The following is a 27,589-nucleotide window of genomic DNA, read 5'->3' as shown; positions in this document are numbered from 1 at the left end:
TTCTAAAAAAAAAAATATCACATTGAAAATCATTATAAAAATTATACTCACTACGTATCTGGTTGCCTGTGTGTAGGATCAAATATAAAAATTATAATAACCTACATCAACTTTGTTATTATTGAAAAAAATTAAATGTATGATACTTTCAGCTGAATGGCTTCTTCCACCGATAGTATGATAATCATTTTCTATAATAACGAAATACAGATAAGATTAATATACGCATCACTCAACACTAACACTCACAAGTGGATTCTTCGGAAGAAACTGATCAACTGACTCTAAAATAAAATTACCTGAGACAAAAGCGTATAAATGATCCATCTAGATGCATTTGTGGTTAGGATAAATTCATTTTTTCATGTAAAAATTATTTTACTCCCTCAGCATTAGTTGGTGAAAGATTAATTCTTAAAAATATCTAATTTTTCATAAAACTAATTTTACTCACTGGGTATATACTGGAGGCGCCAGTGTGCTAGGTGTGGGATCAATTCTAAAAAAAAAACAAAACAAAAAATATCACATTAAAAATCATCATAAAAATTATACTCACTACGAATCTTGTGGCCTGTGTTTAGGATTAAATATGAAAATTATAATTCCTTCAACTTTGTTATCATTAAAAAAATTAAATGAATGATACTTACAGCTGAATGGCTTCTTCCACCGATAGTATGAATATCATTTTCTATAATAACAAAATACATATAAGATTAATATACGCATCACTCAACACTGACCCTCACAAGTGGATTCTTCAGGAGAAACTGATTAACTGACTCTAAAATAATATGACCTGAGACAAAAGCGTATAAATGATCTATCTAGATGCATTTGTGGTTATGATAAATTCATTTTTTCATAAAAAAATAATTTGACTCACTCAGCATAAGTTGGTGGATGATTAATTCTAAAAAATATCTAATTTTTCGAAAAACTTAGTGTACTCACTGGGTATAAACTGAAGGTTCCGGTGTCCTAGGTGTGTAATCAATTCAAAAAAAAAAAACAAAACAGAAAATATCACATTAAAAATCATCATAAAAATTATACTCACCACGTATCTGGTTGCCTGTGTGTAGGATTAGATATAAAAATTATAATTACCTACATCAACTTTGTTATTATTGAAAAAAATTAGATGAATGATACTTACAGCTGAATGGCTTCTTCCAATGATGGTATGATAATCATTTCCTATAATAACGAAATACAGATAAGATCAATATACGCATCACTCAACACTGACACTCACAAGTGGCTTCTTCAGGGGAAACTGATCAACAGAAAACTTATTGTACTCACTAGGTATAAACTGCAGGTTCCGGTGTCCTAGGTGTGGAATCAATTCAAAAAAAAAAACAAAACAAAAAATATCACATTAAAAATCATCATAAAAATTATACTCACTACGTATCTGGTTGCATGTGTGTAGGAATAAATTCAAAAATTATAATTACCTACATCAACTTTGTTATTATTGAAAAAAATTAAATGAATGATACTTACAGCTGAATGGCTTCTTCCATCGATAGTATGATAATCATTTTCTATAATAACGAAATACAGATAAGATTTATATACGCATAACTCAACACTGACACTCACAAGTGGATTCTTCAGGAGAAACTGATCAACTGACTCTAAAATAATATAACCTGAGACAAAAGCGTATAAATGATCTATCTTGATGCATTTGTGGTTAGGATAAATTCATTTTTCCTCAAAAAAATTATTTTACTCACTCAGCATTAGTTGGTGGAAGATTAATTCTAAAAAATATCTAATTTTTCATAAAACTATTATAACTGTACTCACTGGGTATATACTGGAGGCGCCACCCCTAGGTGTGGGATCAAATCTGAAAAAAAAAAAACAAAACAAAAAATATCACATTAAAAATCATCATAAAAATTATACTCACTACGAATCTTGTGGCCTGTGTTTAGGATTAAATATAAAAATTATAATTCCTTCAACTTTGTTATCATTAAAAAAATTTAATGAATGATACTTACAGCTGAATGGCTTCTTCCACCGATAGTATGAATATCATTTTCTATAATAACAAAATACATATAAGATTAATATACGCATCACTGACACTCACAAGTGGATTCTTCAGGAGAAACTGATTAACTGACTCTAAAAAAATATTACCTGAGACGAAAGCGTATAAATTTTTTATCTAGATGCATTTGTGGTTATGATAAATTCATTTTTTCATAAAAAAATAATTTGACTCACTCAGCATGAGTTGGTGGATGATTAATTCTAAAAAATATCTAATTTTTCAGAAAACTTATTTTACTCACTAGGTATAAACTGCAGGTTCCGGTGTCCTAGGTGTGGGATCAATTCAAAAAAAAAAAAACAAAACAAAAAATATCACATTAAAAATAATCATAAAAATTATACTCACTACGCATCTGGTTGCATTTGTGTAGGAATAAATTTCAAAATTATAATTACCTACATCAACTTTATTATTATTGAAACAAATTAAATGAATGATACTTACAGCTGAATGGCTTACTCCACCGATAATATGATGATCATTTTCTATAATAACAAGATATATATGAGAATAACATACGCATGACTCAACATTGATACTCACAAGTGGATTCTTCCGGAGAAACTGATCAAATGACTCTAAAATAATAGTACCTGAGACGAAAGCGTATAAATGATCTATCTAGATGCATTTGTGGTTATGATAAATTCATTTTTTCATAAAAAAATAATTTGACTCACTCAGCATGCGTTGGTGGATGATTAATTCTAAAAAATATCTAATTTTTCAGAAAACTTATTGTACTCACTAGGTATAAACTGCAGGTTCCGGTGTCCTGGGTGTGGGATCAATTCAAAAAACAAACAAAACAAAAAATATCACATTAAAAATGATCATAAAAATTATACTCACTACGTATCTGGTTGCATTTGTGTAGGAATAAATTTAAAAATTATAATTACCTACATCAACTTTGTTATTATCGAAAAAAATTGAATGAATGATACTTACAGCTGAATGGCTTCTTCCACCGATAGTATGATAATCATTTTCTATAATAACGAAATACAGATAAGATAAATATACGCATCACTCAACACTGACACTCACAAGTGGATTCTTCAGGAGAAACTGATAAACTGACTCTAAAATAATATAACGTGAGACGAAAGCGTATAAATGATCTATCTAGATGCATTCGTGGTTAGGATAAATTCATTTTTTAATAAAAAAAATTATTTAATTCACTCAGCATAAGTTGGTGGAAGATTAATTCTAAAAAATATCTCATTTTTCATAAAACTAATTGTACTCACTGGGTATAAATTGGAGGCGCCAGTGTCCTAGGTTTGGGATCAATTTAAAAAAAACAAAACAAGAAATATCACATTAAAAATCATCATAAAAATTATACTCACTTCGAATCTTGTGGCCTGTGTTTAGTATTAAATATAAAAATTATAATTCCTTCAACTTTGTAATCATTAAAAAAATCAAATGAATGATACTTCCAGCTGAATGGCTTCTTCCACCGATAGTATGAATATCATTTTCTATAATAACAAAATACATATAAGATTAATATACGCATCACTCAACACTGACACTCTCAAGTGGATTCTTCAGGAGAAACTGATTAACTGACTCTAAAATAATATTACCTGAGACGAAAGCTCATAAATGATCTACCTAGATGCATTTGTGGTTATGATAAATTCATTTTTTCATAAAAAAAAAATTGACTCACTCAGCATAAGTTGGTGGATGATTAATTCTAAAAAATATCTGATTTTTCAAAAAACTAATTGTACTCACTGGGTATAAACTGGAGGTTCCGGTGTCCTAGGTGTGGAATCAATTCAAAAAAAAAAAAACAAAACAAAAAATATCACATTAAAAATCATCATAAAAATTATACTCACTACGTATCTGGTTGCCTGTGTGTAGGATTAAATATAAAAATTTTAATAACCTACATCAACTTTGTTATTATTGAAAAAAATTAGATGAATGATACTTACAGCTGAATGGCTTCTTCCAATGATGGTATGATAATCATTTTCTATAATAACGAAATACAGATAAGATCAATATACGCATCACTCAACACTGACACTCACAAGTGGATTCTTCAGGAGAAACTGATTAACTGACTCTATAATAATATCACCTGAGACGAAAGCGTATAAATGATCTATCTAGATGCATTTGTGGTTAGGATAAATTCATTTCTTCATAAAAAAATTATTTTACTCACTCAGCATAGGTTGGTGGAAGATTAATTCGAAAAAATATATAATTTTTCATAAAACTAATTGTACTCACTGGGTATACACTGGAGGCGCCAATGTCCTAAATGTGGGATCAATTCTACAAAAAAACAAAACAAAAAATATCACATTGAAAATCATCATAAAAATTATACTCACTACGTATCTTGTGGCCTGTGTTTAGGATTGAATATAAAAATTATAATTACATCAACTTTGTTATTATTGGAAAAATTAAATGACTGATACTTACAGCTGAATGGCTTCTTCCAACGATGGTATGATAATCATTTCCTATAATAACGAAATACAGATAAGATCAATATACGCATCACTCAACACTGACACTCACAAGTGGATTCTTCAGGAGAAACTGATTAACTGACTCTATAATAATATCACCTGAGACGAAAGCGTATAAATGATTTATCTAGATGCATTTGTGGTTAGGATAAATTCATTTCTTCATAAAAAAATTATTTTACTCACTCAGCATAAGTTGGTGGAAGAATAATTCTAAAAAATATATCATTTTTCATAAAACTAATTGTACTCACTGGGTATACACTGGAGGCGCCAATGTCCTAAATGTGGGATCAATTCTACAAAAAAAAAAAACCAAAAAATATCACATTGAAAATCATCATGAAAATTATACTCACTACGTATCTTGTAGCCTGTGTTTAGGATTAAAAATAAAAATTATAATTACATCAACTTTGTTATTATTGGAAAAATTAAATGAATGATACTTACATCTGAATGGCTTCTTCTACTGATAGTTTGAATATCATTTTCTATAATATCAAAATACATATAAGATTAATATACGCATCACTCAACACTAATACTCACAAGTGGCTTCTTCAGGAGAAACTGAACAACTGACTTCAAAATAATATTACCTGAGACGAGAGCGTATACATGATCTATCTAGATGCATTTGTGGTTATGATAAATTAATTTTTTCATTAAAAAATAATTTGACTCACTCAGCATAAGTTGGTGGATGATTAATTCTAAGAAATATCTAATTTTTCAAGAAACTAATTGTACTCACTGGGTATAAACTGGAGGTTCCGGTGTCCTAGGTGTGGGATCAATTCTAAAAAAAAAAAAACAAAACAAAAAATATCACATTAAAAATCATCATAAAAATTATACTCACTACGTATCTTGTGGCCTGTGTTTAGGATTAAATATGAAAATTATAATTACATCACCTTTGTTATTATTGAAAAAATTAAATGAATGATACTTACAGCTGAATGGCTTCTTCCACCGATAGTATGAATATCATTTTCTATAATAACAAACTACATATAAGATTAATATACGCATCACTCAACACTGATACTCACAAGTGGCTTCTTCAGGGGAAACTGATCAACTGACTCTATACTAATATTACCTGAGACGAAAGCGTATAAATGATCTATATAGATGCATTTGTGGTTATGATGAATTCATTTTTTCATAAAAAAATAATTTGACTCACTCAGCATAAGTTGGTGAAAGATTAATTCTAAAAAATATCTAATTTTTCATAAAACTAAATGTACTCACTGGGTATAAACTGGAGGCGCCAGTGTCCTAAATGTGGGATCAATTCAACAAAAAACAAAACAAAATATATCACATTAAAAACCTTCATAAAAAATTATACTCACTCAGTATCTGGCTGGTTGCCTGTGTGTAGGATTAAATCTAAAAATTATAATTACATCAACTTTGTTATTATTGAAAAAATTTAATGAATGATACTTACAGCTGGATGGCTTACCCCACCGATAGTATGATGCTCATTTTTAACAAAATTTATATATATATATATATATATATATATATATATATTATATATATATACAGGGTGTGGCGTAATGAATGGATAATATTGAGCCTGGGGGTAGAGGACTCTATGGCGGTTCAGAAAAATATATTTTACGTTCAGTAAAAGTGCCTTGGTTTTCGAGATATTGGAGATTTTCGAAAATTCAAGAGAATTACACCCTACGCCTCTCGTTTTGCAGGCAAGACTCCAAATGAAGGAATTTTTTCAAACTGTTTTTTGGATAGTATTCCTGGATAGATGATCTATCGAATGTAATTCATTATTTTTGAGGGGCATGAATAGTTCTTTATGAAAAAAAGAATTAACTCAAATTTTCCGTTTTGCTAATTTTTTTTCATAAGTTCAACCTAGCGCGGTGTAAAAAATAATATGGTTACCTGAGAGCCAATGCAAGAAAAAACATGCCAGTTTCATTGAGATTCCGAAATGGTATAACTTTCTGTATTCTCAGCATTTAATACAAAATAAATTCCTATTGCAATCAGTTGAGGCCTAGTTTAATGGTACCAGTAAAATTGATTTTATGTTTAAAGACCAAATGTTTGAAGCTTTGGAGAACTCCTATATTATATAACCTCATATTCAGTGAGTTTGGAAAGGAAACAAAAATGAATTGTGAAATTTATGTATATGTTTGTATTTCAGAAGCCCTGATGAAGAATAAAATAAATATTCGAAAGCTTGGCATAGAATGAAGAGTTTGACTTAAAAATTCTCCCATCAAATTAGTCGTTATACCCTTAACTAATAAACTGTATATATATATATATATATATATATATATATATATATATTTTTTTTTTTTTTTCCTTCCACACTTCATCGTGGCTTCCGTGATACCCGGGCGCACGCGCCAAGAGTACCTCCGTGTGCTAATGGGGATATATAATTTTCCGCACTATGTTGACGGTTCCCAGGATTACTGCTTTCTGCATCCAAGTGATGGTGTTCTGCGGTAGATCCAGCTCATGTAGATGTTGGGTGGTCTTTCGATGTACGAGGCCATTTACACTTATTATTAGAGGCATTATAGTCACTGTGTTCAGCCTCCACATGTCCTTCATTTGCTGTGCCAGTGCCTCATATTTGGATATTTTCTCGGCATAGCTTTTCGCTAGGTTGTAATCTTGCGGCACAGCAAAGTCAATAATAATGACGGTCTTCTTTTTGTTATCCCATACCACCATGTCCGGTCTGTTGTGTTCCACACCTCTGTCTGTTGTGATTGTCAGATCCCAGTAGATTTTGTGCTGTTCGTTCTCTACTATAGTTTGTGGTTTATATATGTGGTGTGGTGTGAAGTGTTGGACTAGTTGTTTTTGGAGGCATAGTAATTGATGAACGACTTTACCCATATTGTCATGTCTGCTGAGATATTTCGTACCTGCTAGTGTGGAGCATCCTGAGGACAGGTGCTGGATAGTTTCTTCGGCAGCGTTGCACATCCTGCATTTAGTGGTTTCCACTTGTTGTTGTAAAATATGCTTTACATACGTTCTGGTTGGGACGACCTGGTCTTGGATGGCCAAGATTGTTCCCTCTGTTTGGGGAAATAGATAGCCCTGTACCAGGTAGGTATTTGAGTTTTTTATATCTACATCTGGTTGGTGTAAACTTGTGTAGAATCTTCCGTGTAAGGCTTTTGTTTTCCAGCTCTGTCTTAATTTTTCAGATGGATCTTCTCCTGCGTCCTGCCCGTTGTCTGTTTCAGTGTATTGGGCCGATATCCATTGATGTACAGGTAAGTTGTTCTCCCTGAAATACTCTCTAATTTTTCTTTTCTCTTTCAGACAGATGTGCTGCAAGCTGCTTAGCCCGCGTCCTCCTTCTTTTCGAGGTAAGTAAAGCCTTTCTGTTGCCGAGTTTGGGTGTAGCATGCCGTTCTGTGTGAATGTTGTTCGTATTCTTCTGTCCAGCCTTTCCAGATCTGTTTTGGACCAATCAAGGATCCCAGACGTATAAGAAAAGGTTGGTATGGCCCAGGTGTTGATGGCTGTGATTTTGTTTTTTGCTGACAGTTGTGAGTTGATTATTTTCTTGACTCGTCCGATGAGTTCTGTTTCTGCAGCAATTTTGTTTTCTTTTTGTTTTATTTCGTACGTCTGTTGTATCCCTAGATATTTGTATGTGTTCTCTGTCCCCAAGTTTGCTATTCCTCTTCCATCCGCCATTCTAACCTCTTACGAGTTCGAGTTCTCCTTCCAGTTGTTTCTTCCCTCTAGCAAACAGCTTCAGATCATCCATATAGAAAAGATGGGTTATTTTGGTTTGCTCGTTGATTGTGTAACCGTACGCTGAACTATTTAGCATGTTGCTGAGGGGGTTCAAAGCAAGGCAAAACAGTAGCGGGCTCAATCCATCGCCCTGGAATATGCCGTTCCTAATTTGGATTTCTTCCGTCCTATATGTCGTAGTTCGTGTTTTAATAGATAATGTTGTGCGCCATGTTGACATTAGGCTTTTGATTAGATTTATTGCCAGTCTGTTCACCTTGTATATCTCCAAGATCTCAACAAGCCAGGAGTGTGGTACCGAATCATATGCCTTCTGGTAATCGATCCAGGCCATCGAAATGTTCTTCAGTCTCCTCTTTGCCTGTCTGGTGAGCATCTTGTCGATCAACAGGAGTTCCTTACTTCCACGTCCTTTTTCTCTGCACCCATTTTGTTCCCATGCCATGATGTTATTTTGTTTCAGGTGGATTTGTATTTTATGGCCTATCGTTGAGGTGAGTTTTTTGTATGCTGACGGTAGACAGGTTCTTGGTCTGTAGTTTTTAGCCTGCGTCAGATCACCCTTCTTTGGGAGCATGAGTGTGGTTCCCTGCGTGAAATATTCCGGGATGGTTTGTGGGTCTTCTAAAGCCTTTCTTATTAGTCGAGCTAGTGCTTGGTGTGTATGTGTGAAAGATTTCCACCAGTAATTGTGTATGTTATCTATGCCCGGTGCTGTCCAGTTCTTCGTCCTTCTAATCGTTTCTTTCACATCTTCTTCGGTTATATTTATCTCGGGCATATCTCGCACGTTGTCATGCTCTCTCTTTTCACGCTCTATCCACGCCGCCGTTGTCCTGTGTTCGCCTCTATTTGTCCAAATTTTTGTCCAGTACTGTCGCATGTCTTCTGGGTGTGGTGGGTTTGTCGTTTTCTCGCCCTTTCCTTCCTCTAGCTTTCTGAAGAACTGCCGTTGGTTGTTGGAGAAAAGGTTGTTATCTTTATACCTTTGGGTTCGTTTGTGGTATCTTCTTAATCTATTTCCTAGCGCGGCTATTTTATGCTTTAGTGTTTCTGTGTAGATTTTCAGTTGTTCTCGTTGTTCGGTCTTGGTCTTTGATTTGATTTTAAGCATGAAAATGTATTTCTCTATCTTCTTTTCGACCTTTTTGCTAGGGGCTGTGGTGTGTACGTATGTATGTAGGATACCTATCTCTTTTCTTAGGTTTGTTATTTTTCTCTCTATCCTCTGTTCCCATGGTGGTCTTAATTCTTTAAGTTCTTCTCGAGTTCGGTTTTCTGCCTTGGTTTCTAAAATGATATTCGCGACGGTGGCTGCACAGTAGATGGTGTGACACAGCTCTTCAAGATTTTTTGTGTTGTTGAATGCTGGTTTCAAGGTGTTATTTATGGCTTGGATGATCTCCTTTGTGTTCTTATTTTGTGGGACCTTGGTGATTTTTGGTCTTGCATCCATCCTTACTCCTTCCCACTTCAGGTTGACTTGTTCGTAAATTGTTCTTATTCCGGTTGTATGTTCATCCCTTTCCGTCTCCATCATTTGTTGTTCCTCCTCGTATTGTTCTTCTGCAGTCTCTGGACGTTGTGCAATTGTGCTTCTCCGCTGTATGCTTCTTCTTATATTTTGGATGGTTCTGCCTGTCGAGGATCTTATTGCGTTTGTTTTCATCGCCTCGACTTCATCTGGTGCGAGCAGTTTTCTGGTTTTTATGTTTTTGACTTGGGCTATTAGGTGTTTTCCGATGAATAACTTTTCTGGATATTGTTCTGCCCAGAGTTCCGCCAACCTTGCCGCGTACTTCCTGGTGTTCGTTTCTCCCTCCGTAGCTTCAAAATATGCACTGAGTAACCTGACGTTCATCTCCCTCGTCCAGTGCTGCCTTTTCCTTCGGGTCAAAGCGGGATTGTCTAGGTTCGACCTGTCCAAGCTATTCCCCTGTCTGGTCCTATTTGATCTGCGAGGCCTTGCGGTACCGTTTCGTAGAGTGGCGCCACTTGCTCCACCTTCCTCTACTAGGGATTGTATTGGTCTTCCCTCAGGCGCAATCCCCTCGCCGGGGGCGTTATCCGAGGCTTCGATTATTGTGTCGAAAGCATGTTTTTCACAGTCAGAGGGGTGCTAACCCTCTAACTGGTTGACTCGGGTACGCGGGGACGTCACTCCCCGATGGCTTTCCATCCACCCTGCGTATATATATATATATATATATATATATATATATATATATATATATATATATATATATATATATATATATATATATATATATATATATATATATATATATGAACCCGTAGTTCGTTGTTACCTCCGTTAAGTTCATTGGGCGACCTGACCTCCGGGTGAAGGAGTTTTTTAATTGGAATAATTTTTGCTTATATATGTAGAGGGGAAGGTAAATAACAGGGGTACCTAAAGAGGGGAAAAGATTTTCATTGAAAAATTTTTCTCTAAACGAATCAGACCTTACTACCTCCGCATATATTTCTTATTAGTAGTGCGCTCTCACCTCCCGCAACGTTGTCAGATTTCAGGAGGACAGAAAGTAGGGCAGCTTGAATTCTACTCATATACAGCTGCTCTTCCGATTCATTCACACATACTGAAACCTGTAAATAGTTCGAGAACGATACTGATATTAATAAACTTCATACGCTAATAATTGATTGATAAGGATTCGGAGTAAATGAATTTGGACAGAAATTATTATCTTTTCTTCATGAATATCAACAGTTTTGAATAAGTATGCTATGTCTACGATACTTCGTCCGATAGGGGAGTTTAATACCGTATAGGTCCTAAAATGAATGATACATGACAATGAAATTTTTCGTTACATATGAGATTAATTCCAAAGACAATTTTACCGAATTTGTTCTGGTATGAAATAGTTATCTAAATTTTGGGCATTATATTCACGACATGAGGAACTCCATTGAAATGTTTTTCCCGAATGAATCAACAAAGATATACGTTTTACTTTCAGCTTCTATACTTCATTCACTTTCATTTTAGCACAGGATTGGCCATGGAAATTGAATACCTTTCACTCTGTATGGTACGAAAATGTTGGGTTAAGACGCTTGTCAAAACATTTTTGAGTTTTAAATAAATGCTACGTAGTCCGTTCTACGTGAGACTCTCAGTAATTACGTATTTCATCACAATGTCAAATCACTTCGGGAAATATTGCGTCGAAAATATGTAACGAACATAATTGACATTTATACAAACTGATTGAAGACATACCAAATCTATTTATTTACATGGAAAATAGAAGTAATCAGTAGCTTGAGGAGAGTTACTGTTGTTTATTTTCTTTGGCTGAAGGCTGAAGACGTTACATCAGTTGTAGAATTCAAAAAAATCAACCCGAGGATGAAATGCATTTGATGCAGTGTTAGCATTGAATTGAATACTCATAGGTGGTAGGGAATGGGTATCTCTTGAAGAAATGAACGGATAATTACGAGAATGTTGAATTCCTCAACAAAAATCATCTTGCGTGAATGGTAGTCAAAATAATTGAAAGAAGTTTGAAGCAACAGGAGCTTCACCTTCAAACAAAACAACTGCCTAGTATTCATGTCTGTTTATTTTCAGTACATTGATATAATAATTATAATTATACAGGGTGTGGCGTAATGAATGGATAATATGGAGCCTGCGGGTAGAGTACTCTATGGGGGTTCAAATAAATATATTTTACGTTTGGCAAAAGTGCCTTGGTTTTCGAGATATTGGGGATTTTCGATGAATCACCCCAAATAATAATAATAACTGGATATTGACATTTTTCATCATAGCGGTTCAAAAGAAACTCCTTGATTTAATGGCATTTCTTAATTGCTCGAGGAGTCTTTTGAAATTTTTCACTACACAGGGTGTTTCACAAGTAAACGGACAAACGAAAACCGTGAATAGAGGGCATTGAGCTCAGTTCAAAAACACCTCATATGTGTGTCTTAGACATTCCGTTTCCGATATAGAGAGGAGTTTATTCAAATTTCCCTAATTTTTGTTCGGCCATAACTCCAAATATTTTAGTTGGATTCGGCTAAAAATTCATTATCCGCTTAAACTTCTAAGTTTCAATAAAACAGAACATTAAAAGTTGACGAACACAGGACCGGACTCATTGAGGATATATTCAAATTTAAACTCATGCAAAACACTCTGTTTGTAGTTTTTCTCGTCATAATTTTGAATTTTTCAGGTATCTTCATTGATTTTCTCAAAATCAATGAAACTTTGGTATGCCTTTTCAGATTATTTCTAATGAATAATTGTTTGATCGTGAAATGTCTGGAAAAAACAGCGCTGCATATTGACTTTTACTTCACATTAATTAATGGGATGAATATGATCGCCAATCAACTGAGGAAATCTAAAAATGGAATTGGAAATGTTCAACTGAATTTTTTCGTTCTCAATATATGTCTTGCATTTGTTTTTGATATTTATAGCATATCTGGTTATTCAGATAAGTGATTAACAGTGATAATAAGCTTTATTATTGATAATAAACAAAAATAAAAAAAACTACCCTATCATGATCATGAAAATAATAATTATAATTCGATATCTTCCGAATGAATCGCTTTTTATGGACAACGTGGAACTGAAGTAATTTTCCGAACTGATTTTCACCTCATTTGGTCTTTTAGTGAAGGTAATGATTGGCACTTCGAATAAGTGTGATAAATGCACTTTCGAATTCTTTACTGATTCCGTTATAGTCATTATTGGATCTATGGAAATCTATGGATTGTTCTGGTCTTATTACAATTTGTTATTGAAACATTGAGGATATTCATGCACCAGCAAAAGTATTTATCAGTATTTCAGGTCATTTTATTAGAAGGGTAGGACCACAATATTGGACTGCTAGATCTCCAGATCTGACACCCCGCGATTTCTTTCTTTGTTTTTATTCACACAACTAGTTGTCCATAGAAAAATAGATTCATTCTGAAGATCAAGTTTTAATTTTTAGTTTCAACATAGCGTAGTTTTTCGATCCATATTTGGGCATCATCAATTTTGAAACATTTTATCCTTGTGAAAGAGTATTTTGAAGACCGAATATGGTATAATTGTTGAACACATTCAACAGAATATTCTTCGAAAAAAAATCAATTAAGGATTTCTAAATACATTTTCATGAAGTGCTCTATTCCTTAGAGGCGTCTGACCAAAACAATTATTTCTAGAACATGATCAACAGGTGGGGCAACCCAAAAATCAATTCATTTTGAGACAATAATAATGCAGATAACAAAAAAGTTGAAATTATGATTAAAAAACTACATACACGGTGTTTTTATGAGTTTGAAGTTAAGTAAAGCCTCACTGAGCCCGGTCCAGATTTTTGTCGAATTTTAATGCTCTGTTTCAATGAAATTAACAACTCAAAGCTAATTATAAATTTTCAGTCGACTTGATCAGAATTTCAGGAGTTATAGCCAAACGGAAATTCGAGAAATTTCAAAAAACCCCGAAGAAACCTATATATAGGGTGCCCCAAAACTATTGAATCAAACGTCACACCACGATAGAGTAGATCAAATACTATCGAATGACACCAACATTAGTTGAGCGAAAATGTACCGTTTCTAAGAAAACCTAACCTAAAGTTGCCGATTTTCGAACTATTTTTTCAGTCACAAGGCCAATTTGTTATTAAGGATAGCGTTTTTCTCCCATATTATCACCCCTGTTTATTCTGAGTATTAAAAATCATGTAGAAAAAACAATTGTTTTAATTTACATTTACTTAGGTTATGGTTATCGATTAACTACTTAAAATAATTTCAATTAGGGGAGATGAAACAATAATATTACTTCAATATAATTTAAAATCGATATCCTTTTTCACAAACTGGCCCTGTTATTAAGAAAAATAGTTCGAAAATCGGCAACCTTATGTATTTTAATAAAATTCTGATTATTTTGGAAACGGTACATTTTCGTCGAACTAATGTTGGTGTCATTCGATAATATTTGGTTTACTCTATCGTGGTGTGACGTTTGATTCACTAGTTTTGGAACACCTTGTATATGGTATGATTCTGAACTCAGCTCAATGCCCTCTATTCACGGTTTTCATTTGTCTGTTTACTCGTGAAACACCCTGTATACTCCTTGTACTCTGAAAATTTTAAAACGAATGCCCTCACCGTCATATGAAAATTCAAATTCTTCTTGTTGTAAGAACCGTTCATCTTTTCACCCAACGCCGACCCTAGTTACATGGCCCGTTGAAAACGAAATCGGCATCTGTTTACTGCAAAACACGTGTTAATGCTGATACGAAGGGTTCAAACTTTTCTACCTGATTCGAGCTTTTTAGGAACGAATTGCTCAAGATGCCGAGTTCGAATAACATTTCGTTTTGCGTGTTATATTGGATAAAATTGAATTTATTGCATGGATGATTCGAGAATTATTGATGTCCAGAATGCTCCAGAATGATGAAAATTTTGAGATTTCATTGAAATTCTTGCGAAAATTATCTCGTATATTTTCAAGTTTAGATTTTAATTCATTCAGAACTTTGAAGTTCGGCAAATAATGATGTAAATGATATAGATAACAGTCAATCACATTTCCTTCAGCGCAGTTGTTGTTTTGAAGAAAAAGCAGTAGATTCTCGCAAAATCCGAAACTCTACATGTATAGCAGTTGTTCAGTTCGGGATTAAAGTTTATCCTAGATTGATTTTGACATTTCAGTTCAGTTCTGTCAGATTATCTAGGATCATCTTAAATCTCTGCCTCATCCTGAACTGAACAACCGGGCCTTATAGTAATAGCAACGTAGCATTCCTTAAGTCGGTATATTATTGGAATAATACTAATTTTTTATAGCGGAGAATAGTAGTTTTCATCCTCGGTAGGTATTCACGAAATTCATTTTATTATGTTTTTTTAAGGTGAATCGGCCCGAAATCTTGGATCCCCCGACCTGCTAGTTTCGTATACTTCTATGACAATAGCATAATAACTCAAATTTCAACATTTTCACAGAAATTTTTGAATTTAAGGGAGAGACACATTGAAAAAATCGATAGCAATTAACCGCCTAAACTACGAGCTTGCCGAAGTTGAAACTGGTAACAATCTACTCAGTGCTTCATAATATGTATAGTTTTATGACTCAGTGTTTTTTAGAACCTGTGAAAAAAATTAAAAACTGTAAACTCGTCATCGCCTTCCAAAGGCTGTATCTTGGAAGGTCTGTCGATTTGGAAAATTTACAGGAAATACCCCCGCTTATTTTCATTAAGGAATCATCTCCCTTATTCCTTCGCATTTGTTTACAGATATCCTGTATATGGCTATATTTTATCTATGTACCCTTTTATTTTAGATAGTAGAAGTTAATCAATCATCTGTATCTCAATCATATGTATCCGAGTATGTATCTATATTATTAACTTCATTTTGAAGATTCATTATATCTTGACAAAAATATGGTTGCAATTTCAAAATATGTTGACTCGAGGCCTTCCAAAGACTTCAATATTGTTTATTTTTTCCCTTACACCCTGTATGATCTATCGAAAAATGCAAATCTGTTTTGGCGAATTCTTCATAAAATCTTACTTGTTTCGATATAATTGGTAATTTTCTTCATGATACATCACTGAAATATTTAAACCAGAGAGATGCTACAAGCTCTTAAAATTTTTGGGAAAATCCAATATTTAAACATAATCGATAATAAAAGAGATGTTTCTGAGCAAAGGATTCCTCAAAATCTTTGAGAAATCTGATTCAAGAAAAATATAAAGAGCGTTCCATTTGAAATAACACAATGTCAAACATTCGGTTTAGCCGACGTTGTTCATTTCTGTGATATTGTGAAATTTGTAGCATTTTTTTCTCCTGATTCTGAAATGAAAATTTTCGGATTGGCTTATTGTCCTTGAATATTCATCACCATTAACATCTGAATTTTCTTATCCAAAAAATGTTTCTCTCTGAACAGGTTATTTTATTATATGCAATGATACAATACTGATTATTCGTTATACTAATAGGTAGTATTATCTATATGGATCATTTCCATAGAGAGAAGAAATATCATTATGGACAAGACTCAAATCGATTCGTTTTCAGATAGGTAATGAAATAGTTCGCCAAATTCAGAATTATAGTGTAAGCTTGAGATGAAAGAAGTTCAACGGATGCATAGATATACGCACGATGAAATATAAACAGTCATAATCCCATTCGAGAGAGCCAAGATTGGTTCTCTTTCACGTGATTCTTTCCCCTACAAAGGAATGCGATAAAAAATCGTTGAGATATGCCGCCTGGCTTGCAATAATGGAGGAGAAAACGCGCTGCGCCTCTCATTACTTAATTCCTCCGTATACTGATATTCCGCCTGTCTACATCTGCTTGCACAGTACAACGTTGCCATTTTCGGAGGTGCAAACGAGCAAAGAGTCTTTCAGAGTAATTCTCCGATATACAGCTCAGCACACTAGCGCCAGTGATATACACTCGAACTAAAAGATTGTTCAGTACATAAAGGGGGTGCGTTGTGACCTCAAAACGATTTTTTGATATGTTGGTCCCTGAAGCCTCCTGAATCTAACAAGCTAAAAAACAAGGCAAAACGTTGTCACCTCCGATTTCGGAGGTGACATCGATATATATGAGGTGAGAGCGTTAAACGAGTTACTATTTTGGAGGTGGTATTAACACTTTATAACTATATATATATATATATATATATATATATATATATATATATATATATACGCAGGGTGGATGGAAAGCCATCGGGGAGTGATATATATATATATATATATATATATATATATATATATATATATATATATATATATATATATATATATATATATATATATATATATATATATATATATATATATATATATATATATATATATATATATATATATATATATATATATATCACTCCCCGATGGCTTTCCATCCACCCTGCGTATATATATATATATATATATATATATATATATATATATATATATATATATATATATATATACGCAGGGTGGATGGAAAGCCATCGGGGAGTGACGTCCCCGCGTACCCGAGTCAACCAGTTAGAGGGTTAGCACCCCTCTGACTGTGAAAAACATATATATATATATATATATATATATATATATATATATATATATACACACTGGTTTAATTCCCGAACAATTATAGACAATGATTAAGGGGTGTGGGAAATGATTGGTGTTATATTTGTACTCTCTTCTTTATTTCATATGTCTACGTTTCGATCCACATTGGGACCTTCTTCAGGACAACTAAAAAACATGAATATAAATCAGCACATAAATGAAGGACAAACAATAAGATGACCTACCGAAATACAGAGGTGTTCAAGTTGTTTCCAGAGTTACAGCAATCATAATAATAATACACAGTTAACACAGGGTAGACTGTCAGGAGGTGCATATATCCAAATGAATATGATAAATCCTATATAGCCTGCAGCAATGAAATTATAATCGACACAAAGAGGCACATTCGGAAGTTTCTAAGCTATAGAGCATTTAAGAGAGGTTAAACGAAGCGGAGCATAGAACCAGGTGGAAACCCGTGAACACAGAACCATGAAATGGCCTCAAGGAATTGTCATATTTTTTTTCATTTATTACATTAATTATTTATAAGATGTTGTTATTGTGTTATTTCTAATTCAATTTATTATATTTATTTATTTATTTTGTTTTATTCATTAAATGTCCCATCATTATCACCATCACATTTCCTGTCTGTTCACTCATTCACCCTTATCCAGTCATCTCCCCTACACCTCGGTATCACTATTCCAGTCTTTTTCTTCCATCAGTCAATTGTTCTCCCCTTTATTTGTCCTCGTGATTCACTCTCACTAAAACACGGTTCGGTAAACAGGTCCCTCTCACCGACCACACTACCCGGTTCTTAATCACATATCAGGTTCGAAATTGACTAAGTATAACTTTTGCCAACCTTTCACTCTCACTGAAGGATGGAAAAAGTGGGTGGAAATTCAAACGTCCGCGGCTCATCCACCATCCAGTGCACCCATTTCAGCTCCACTTAGTGGCCTCGCCATCTCTCTCTCACTGAGTTGGTCGAAACGGATCAGATATGTGTAGATACTACTGATGTTATTGATGTCTCTTCTATAATTCATAGAATTGACCTGTCGTATGATGTGGTACATTTCTAGGAAACATCGTTTGCTTCCATTCCGCTCAGAGTCAAGGACCTGGACAGAGTCATAGTCCATGAGATGATCCCTGTTCCTGGTATGGTCAGCCAATGCACAAATCTTTTTGGGGTTTTTTATGTCGCTCTTATGCTGTGTCAATCTTTTCTTTAATTGTTGTGATGTCTGGCCTATGTAAACCTCCTCACATACAGAGCAAGGGACTAAATATACTACGCCACTCTTGTTCATGGTGTTGATTCTTTCTTTTGTGCGACTAAAAAGTTTATCAATCTTAAATTCCGATCGGGGTATCAGTCTCACGTTTGAGGTTCTTAGGAGACTGATCAATGCATTGGTTAGACCCTTGATCAACGGAATGGACGAATAGATAAGGTTGACGTCTGTTGTGGCGGATGCGCTCGTGTCTCCATTTCGTTGTCGTTCAGGTGGACTGGAACTGGAACCGTAGATTAGCCTATTCAATAGATTTCTGGGGTATCCATTCTCCATCATCAACTGATGTAAGAGTCTGAGGTTCTTCTGCCTTAAGGAGTGGTGGGAAATTCTCAAGATGCGATTTTTTTTTTTTTTCAACCCCAACACCATGTTTACTTTCTGCGAATGTGCATGATTGGAAAGATAGTGTAAATATCTTCCTGAAGCGGAAGGTTTCTGGTACCAGTCAAGGATCAGCTTGTTATCAGATGCCCTAATGACCCTTGTGTCCAAAAAAGGGACACTTCTGTTGGTTTCCTCCTCTAGAGTAAATTGTATGCGGTTGTGTTGGGAGTTGAACTTGTTTAGGAGGTAAGTTACTTAGTCTTCAGGCACCGAACAGATGATGTCATCCACGTATCTTTTTATCAGTGGGATGTAAAAAAGGACTCCTATGAGTGCATTATCGAGTACAAACTCCATCACAATCTCTGCAATGGGTGAGCTGGAGCTGGAGCCCATTGGGGAGCCCAAAATCTGAAGGTAAAAGTTGCCATTGAATATGAAGTAATTGGATTCAAAAAGAAACCTGACAATGGCCATGAAGTCCTCCCTCGGTATGGTGGTATGGCAGGCTATGGCTTCCCACTTCTCTCCGATAGCTGACAATGTAAGCTCTAATGTTATGTTGCTGAAGAGTGAGACAACGTCGAGACTGATCAACACATAGTTGTCCGGGAGCTGAATCTCACTGATGTAGCTTGCGAAGGAAAAGGAATCTTCTACGTGGAAGGAAAAGGAATCTTCTACGTGGTATCTGTAAAGAGAGTACAAATATAACACCAACAATCTGACATGCCTTGGCAAAACAGTTTGCCCGGCACTAGGAACTGCCAACCCTTGAAGGTGATTTAAAAAAATATATATATATATATATATATATATATATATATATATATATATATATATATATATATATATATATATATATATATATATATATATATATATATATATATATATGTATGCGTTGCGGTCAGTTCGGGGAACAAATCATATACAGAACGGTCACTTTGGGGAATTCCTCGAAGTGCCACATATATACAGATCACGTAGCGTGTACTTCGGGGAACTATCGTGTATGCTCAGGTCAGTTTGAGGAACTTCTTCTAGCGTGCAGTTTGGGGAACTTTCAAGTACAAAACGGGTAGTTTGAGGAACTAAAGAAATTGCACCTAGAGGTCATTACGAGGAACAATGGATATTAACTATTAAAATTATATAAATTATCGGCATTGTTGTAATAATGTTTCGAATTGAACTTTTGAAAAAGCTTATATTCAAGGACAGTGGTGAAAATGGAGATGGGTATTCAATACAAATTTTCGTACATAAAAAAACAAAACAAGGAAATTTTTTACCACATTCACTTACACCTCTAGGGAGTAAACTATTGAGATTTGTCAAATTTCGATATCTGAAAAAGTGTTCATAAAATCAACCGCAAATTCGAGTTATAATAAGCAAAACCTGTCATAGTTGAACATTTGATAGTGCGAAAGCTGTAAGGAGGACCCACTTCAAATTCTAAAGTTATATGAAAAAACCTGTTTTTTTTCACTCCTCAGACAGACAGACAGATATTTTTCAAAGTTGAAAATTCGACACAGCAGAAAATATGTTATATCAAATTTTAAGCATTTACAGGTGTCAATTCAGAATTTTTGGTCTGCTAGTGAATGAGTCAACGAAAGTTTCTTTGCTAGAGTCTCTTGATATAACTTCTGAATTTGAAAGTAATTTTTTGAGACATGGAGTACCAAATGAATGCAGTTTTTCCTATTGCGGTTTTTTGATATACCTATATCCTCGGAATTTTAAATGATTTATTTTTTGAGTTATCGAATGTTTCGCATTGACAGGTGTCAACAATCGGCCCCCAAGTGAATACAGTGAACGGAAAGTTTTTCTGTTGAGGTTCATTGATAAAACTTTTGAATTCGGAATTTAGACATTTTGGAATTTAGAATTGACAGATGTCAACCTTCGGCCCCCAATTGAATGCGGATAAGTGGAAGTTTTTTCTACAACCGTTTTTGATATAACTTTTGAATCCCATAGTAATATATAATAATACTATTAATAAGTCGAATGTTGAATACAAAAAAGTATTACTATTGATTTTACAATTGAAAAAATTGAAAGTTTTTTCTTGAAATCTAGGAGGAGACGATTTCAATAAAAAAGGCATAATCTCATCAAATTACGCTAGTATTGAAGGATTTCAAAATTTCATGGCAATCGTCCGTAACGGAAAGATAATACGTATAAGTAACTTCAGAATGGAATATCATATATGTTTTTCCAATTTTCCATTATAAATCTAGAACAAAGGAAAATATTAGGATTCAGAGCTATGTGGAACATTGAAAAAAAGTGCTTCCGAGTCTCAAGCACAGAGCACCGATTTTTCGCAATAATTACTGAGCATTCTGTGAGAATAATTCGATGTTGCGAGCACAAAGCAGTAAGCTCTTTTCTGAGAAAACTGTGGGATATAAGATTTGTCATTACAAAATCTGTATCCGATCGAAAAAAACCCTTCTATTTCTTCGAAAAGATAAGTTTTTCGTTCTACTCTACAGCAGTTTGACGATTTCATAAGTTGGAGAATAATTGTTTCACGAATGCAAATATGTATTCTACGGAGGCGTAGAAGAGAGCCACATAATATTTCAAAAATAATTCCGACTTTAAGTAGGAATTTCTTCAGTTCCGAACTTTTACAGGGTGTTCTATGACGGTATGAACCATATCCTGCAATATAGACTGCTTTTTCAACGAATCCATATTCATATAAAACTGGTGTTGGCATATTTAGTATAAATTGACGATTATGTATTTTTGAAATATGTTATGTTCCAAACTGAGTCGTTACTCCGTTAATATTGATGCTACGAATTCGGATAAATTGGCAATTGAGTAGCATTTTTAATGGCCTTCTCGACAAATTTTTTTCAATGGAACACCCTATATTTTGTCATGCAATTCGATTCGTAATAACATTCTCAACAACAAAGCTCTTATCACATTTCCTCCTGTTGAAGTTGAAAATGAGCGACTTTGTGAAATTATTTATTTTATTCACTAGTTCAAAAATGTCTTTGTTTCGACTAATAAATCTCATAATTGTTCAAAGATAAAGACCCAATTTTGGTACTTATACCAATAACAATATTTTTCCAGTGTTTTGGAAAATCGGGAGGTTTTATTCATTTTTTCGCCCGAACAAAGAAAGTTTTTGTACTAGTGAATGAAATTAATATTTCCACATAGGTAAGCCGCTCATATTCAACTCTAGGTAAAAAGGTGATAAGAGCTTTGTTGTTGAGAATGTTATAACGAATCGAAATGAAGGGTGTTCCATGTTCCATTCAAGAAAATATCATTTTATGTAATATTTCGATAACGTGACTGACAATTTTTTTTTGCATCGAGAGGCCATTAAATGCTACTAGCTTGCCCATTTAACCGAATTCGTAGCATCAAAATAACCGGAGTTGGCAATAGGACCGACTTAATTTGTGCATTTCTTCATAAACTTTTTAGGGTTTTCACTCCCAATCTCTGAAACAAAATCAATTAAAAATGAAATCAACGATTTGCTCCTGCGTAAATTCTTGCATATGGCGCTTCTACGTTTTCGAAGAATGGCCTAGCCATATTTTTGATGCAGCATGAAGTTAGCGAAAATGTTTGAAATTTTCAACTTCAATAGGCCATCAATTAGGACCCAATTCGTCCTTTTGCAGTAAGTTCCATATCATTAGTAATTTTTGAATTATTCACGATTTTCTTTATTTGATACATCTCTTCATTTATGAAAACCATCGAGTTCCTTGGCATAGATTTTAAACAGCTCCCTACACCCAACGGTCTACATCGCGCAACGTTGGAAGCGGCTTTTCAAAGCAAGCGCAGTTATGTCGTAAAACAAAAACACATGCGTCAAGATTGCGGCTGTTTTTATTCAAGAGAAAGTTCGCAGGTGGTCATCTGAAGATATTCAAATGCCTTATTTTTCCTAGGGATTCTCTTGATTTGGATACTGAAAGAATTGAATTGGGTTTTCACAAAATGCATATTTGTTTCATGCTGTAAGCAATCATATCAAAAGCAGAATTGAATTATGATTACATTCAACGTGAAAATACATGAATAAATATTCATAAATATACAGGTTGGGTCATATCGAAATATTCATATTCTTGGGTTATACAGGCTGTTCCGCAATGGTTAATTAAATTTTTTCAGAAAAGTAATCAAAATGAATGCTGACATTTTCAAGTTGGGTTTCTCGATATTCTCGATGAATTTTTTGGAATTTACGAAGACATATCTAAATTTGACCATTTGGGTAGGAATTTTTTGGACGTTTGTTTTGCAAATATCGGAAATTGGAATATATTATTAGGTGAAGAGTGTTTTAAGATTGTATCTACCGGTACCCATAACGAACATCGTGTAGGTACGTTGAAAAATTGCATAAAGGAATACTTTAGACTTCTTTGCAGGTTTTCCGAAAATTTATCGATTTCGGAAATTGTTTTAAAACACGTTCATTAGTACGGAACGACTAGGTACTTCTCTGTTAGTGGAAAAAAGCTATTTTTAAAATTTCGAATTGGATATCCAATTATTCAACGCTTTCATCCAGGTGTGAGTGTTCGTGTGACTCGAGCTCGGTATGAGATTGTAGAAACCATCTTTTCATTCCTTATCGATGATAGTGAAAATCGAGAGAAACATCGTATTCCGTCCGAATATATAAAAAACGGCAATAAAAACTTATTCTATTCCGTACAGGCTGTCCCAAATTCGATGTTTCAATTTTTTGAATGCAATTACATACTGGGATTGACATCTTTGAATTGGAAAAAATTGCGGATATCGAAAATAGGTATATCTACACAAGGTGTCCCACGACGAATAAGACAGGGAATATCTAGGAACTCGATAGTAGTAGAGAATTACATATTGTAATATTGGTGTTGTGAATTAAAGCAGTTCTTGATTTCATGTTACCCAATGAGCTTTGGAATTTCTATGTTGCTTCCCAGAAAACGATTCCATAAAACTATAACATTTCGTGATCTAAAACGATTAATTTGAGAACTACAGGCATTTCTATACCGGGTAGCCCAACACAGACGTGGCCCTCATTTTGAGGAAGTAAATGAAGATATTTTGAAAATCCTTCAAAAGCACAATTTAAAATTATTGTCATAATTAAAGGGTGTTCGAAAACAAAGATATAGACCAAAGTAGCCCTTTTTTAAATGTAACACCCTATATTTGACCTCAAAAATGGAATGGTAAGCTCAAGTTATTATGAGTTTCTTCATATATTTTACCTTAGAAGCACCCTTTACGAGATAATGGCGAAAATATGGAGTTTTTTTTAATAACAATTAATGAAGAAACTAGTTAAGCCAGCGATACAGACAGAATATTTTCGAGTAGACAAGTTAGCTACTCCTACATATAAAAGAAAATTGCAACTCTGGAATATACAGAGTGATCATGATTAATTCTCAAACATCAACTACAAATAATCGTCGAAAACTTTTTTATTTCAAATGGCACACACACATCCGGTTTTTCTACAGGGTGTTTCATGAGTCGTTGGCCATAGCCTAATGGTGAATGCAGGTCATCTAGGTCTTTCAGAAAACTTGCTTTTTTTGTATTCTAAGGCTATTAGTTTCGGAGATACGGGGTGATTCATGAATATTGGCCTAAATTTGCGATATCCATAACTCTGGACGGCAAGGTCCGATTTTGATCAAATTTTATGGGTTTGTTCATTTCAGAATGCTCTTTCAAACGGCGCATGAAATATCGATATTTTCAGGGCAGAATGTCGTGAATTTTCATTCAAGCCCCAAAATCTATATTTTTTACATACCTAACAGAAATTTCGTTATTGCCCTGAAAAACTACATAATTTATTCTAAGAAATCCAATTTTCACTTTGCATGGCACACTTGTTACTAGGGAATAGGAGCCGGACGAATTCATATTTTATGTCATTTTTTCGAAATGCGGTCCTGTTTTGATTCCGTCTAATAGTATTTATTGTCTTTTGCCGTGATTCTGAATTATTTCAAATTCTGTTCAATTCTTCTTCATTTTAAACCCCCAGCACATACTGAGTGTTCGTAAAAAAGTGTTTAAAAGTATGCAAGGTCGAGCTGTGAATTTTTTTGAAATTACATATTGAATTTACATACAAATGATGTAAACCATCTTGGAAAATATAATCCGTAAGTATATTTGCTTCATAAAACACATAAAATTTATTCTTCAACAATGAAAAATGTACTATCATAAGAGATGTTCAAAATGGAGTTCTTCCATCTCGACACATTTCCTAGCTTTTGAAATCAGATTATTTATTGCTCTCATTATCATATCGGGATTTTGTTTAACTTCTGCACAGGCTTCTTCTATCCTCTGCAGCGAATGCTCCCGTGAAGTTAGAAGTGTCTGTCACTTTTTCACGCACACTCAGTAGGAACTGAGGGTTTAAAATGAAAAAAAGTTGAACAGAATTTTAAAAATTTTTAATTCTCGACCGAAGACAATGTATAATATCACCAAAGGAATAATAACAGGACCGCATTTCGAATAAATTACATGAAACATGAATTCGTTCGGTTCCTTCATTGTTGTTTTAAAAAAATAAAAAAGTTTTTCGGAAGAATAAATTTTAAAAGTTATGTGTGAACAAAAACAGGACCGCATTTCGAAAAAATTATATAAAATATGAATTCGACCTATTCCTATTCCCTTGTGACAAGTGTGCCATGCAAAGTGAAAACTGAATTCCTTAGAATGGGTTATGTAGTTTTTCATGGTTATAACTAAATTTCTGTAAGGGATGTGAAAAATATAGATTTTGGAGCTTGAATGAAAAATCATGATATTCTGAGTACTGCCCTGAAAATATTAATATTCCATAAACCGTTTGGAAGAGCTTTCTGAAGTGAACAAACCCATAATGTTTGATCGAAATTGGACCTTGCATTCCAGAGTTATGGCTATCGCAAATTTAGGCCAATGTTCATGAATCACCCCGTATCTTCGAAACTAATAGCCTTAGGATACAAAACATGCAAGTTTCCTGAAAGGCCTGGATGACCTGCATTCGCCATTGAGCTATGACCAACGACTCATGAAACACCCTGCATATCTCGTTGAACGTGAAAATTAATTTCGAAACTATTTTCATAAAATGTTACTACGTCTGAACGTGATAATTTCTGAACAATTTTCGATTTTTAATTCAAAACAAATAAACTATTTTCGCATTATCTTGTAAATGGTCCTTCTAAGGTACAAAGTGATCTGAAGAGAATTATCATAATTTGAGCTTGCCATTTCATTTTTGAGTTCAAATACAGAGTGTCACATTAAAAAAAGTCCAACTTTGGTCTATATCTTTGTTTTCGAAGACCCTGTTTATATCCCTGTATATGACAATAATTTTAAATTGTGCTTTTGAACACCCTATACACACCACAAGAAAAGATTTTCAAAATATCTTTATTTACTCCCTCAAAATGAGCGCCGCGTCTGGGTTGGGCCACCCGGTATAACTTTGAAGGTTTTTTGACTACGTTTTCCATATGAATAATTGTTGAAATATTGTCTTGTTTTACTCATCACCGCGAAAATTTAGGACTGTTCTAATAATGCAGGATGGCTCTAAATTTTAATAATTTGGTAAATGCTCGTTACCTCGTTTCAAACGTTTGTCCTAATCTTCTTGAACAAAGTATATTCAAGTATCTACCTGTAGATATCGATTGAAATTTGAATCTGGAACGATTCTCCATTTTCTGAAACTTTTTAGGGTTTTCACTCAAAATCTCCGAAACAAAATGAAAAAAAAAATCGAAATATCGGATTTGCTCTTATACATAATTATAATTTTAAAGTTCCTTTTTTCAGCTCATTGTCAGGCAACAATGTTTTTTGCATAATTAGCTCCTGACAAATGAGTGCAAGAATTTACGGTTATTTCAATTTCTTAATTGATTTTGTTCTAGAGATTGGGAGTGAGAACCTTAAAATTTTCAGAAAATATCTACCTGTAGTTTTTAAATTCGTTCGTTTTAGACCGCACGTACTGGATTGTTAAAATCGTGTACTCAGAAGCAACATAGAAATGCTAAAATAAACATTTTGTCCCCTTATTGGTTTTGAATATGATGTCACGTGACTGACAACAAAAGACTCATAGTAACCATAATATCAGAAAGAGCTGCACCACTTGCACCTTATTGAAAAAATGTATTCAAAATTATTCCGCTATTTATATGAAGCCAGAGTTCAGGAGAAGAGTTTATTCGATTTATAAATCTGACATCTCTTGTTTTTTTTTTATGAACTGTCCCTCCAGAGGAACAAATGAATATATAATATACATATATAATTGCTTGAAAACCGATGTCACTATAGAGGGACAAACAGAGTCATAGTTAATTTGAAACCCCA

The 27,589-nt window shown here is 34.0% G+C and overlaps 2 protein-coding genes across 2 annotated transcripts; both read right to left on the bottom strand.

The window, feature by feature from the left end:
* Positions 1–7,017: 7,017 nt before the first annotated feature.
* LOC123321025 lies at positions 7,018–8,316 on the bottom strand. Its single transcript, XM_044908527.1, has one exon. The coding sequence runs from the start codon at positions 8,314–8,316 to the stop codon at positions 7,018–7,020; it is 1,299 nt and encodes a 432-aa protein (XP_044764462.1).
* A 1-nt stretch (position 8,317) lies between these two features.
* LOC123321024 lies at positions 8,318–10,240 on the bottom strand. Its single transcript, XM_044908526.1, has one exon. The coding sequence runs from the start codon at positions 10,238–10,240 to the stop codon at positions 8,318–8,320; it is 1,923 nt and encodes a 640-aa protein (XP_044764461.1).
* Positions 10,241–27,589: the final 17,349 nt, after the last annotated feature.

The sequence above is a fragment of the Coccinella septempunctata genome, chromosome 9 (genome assembly GCF_907165205.1).
Source record: "Coccinella septempunctata chromosome 9, icCocSept1.1, whole genome shotgun sequence".
NCBI classification, from domain to species: domain Eukaryota; kingdom Metazoa; phylum Arthropoda; class Insecta; order Coleoptera; family Coccinellidae; genus Coccinella; species Coccinella septempunctata.
Note: the sequence above shows the minus strand (reverse complement) of the source record. Positions and strands in the feature narration are given on the sequence as shown.

What these genes read in the sequence shown, in the direction of transcription:
- LOC123321025 (XM_044908527.1), bottom strand. Translation starts at nt 8,316, where the DNA reads ATGGCGGATGGAAGAGGAATAGCAAACTTGGGGACAGAGAACACATAC.
- LOC123321024 (XM_044908526.1), bottom strand. Translation starts at nt 10,240, where the DNA reads ATGAACGTCAGGTTACTCAGTGCATATTTTGAAGCTACGGAGGGAGAA.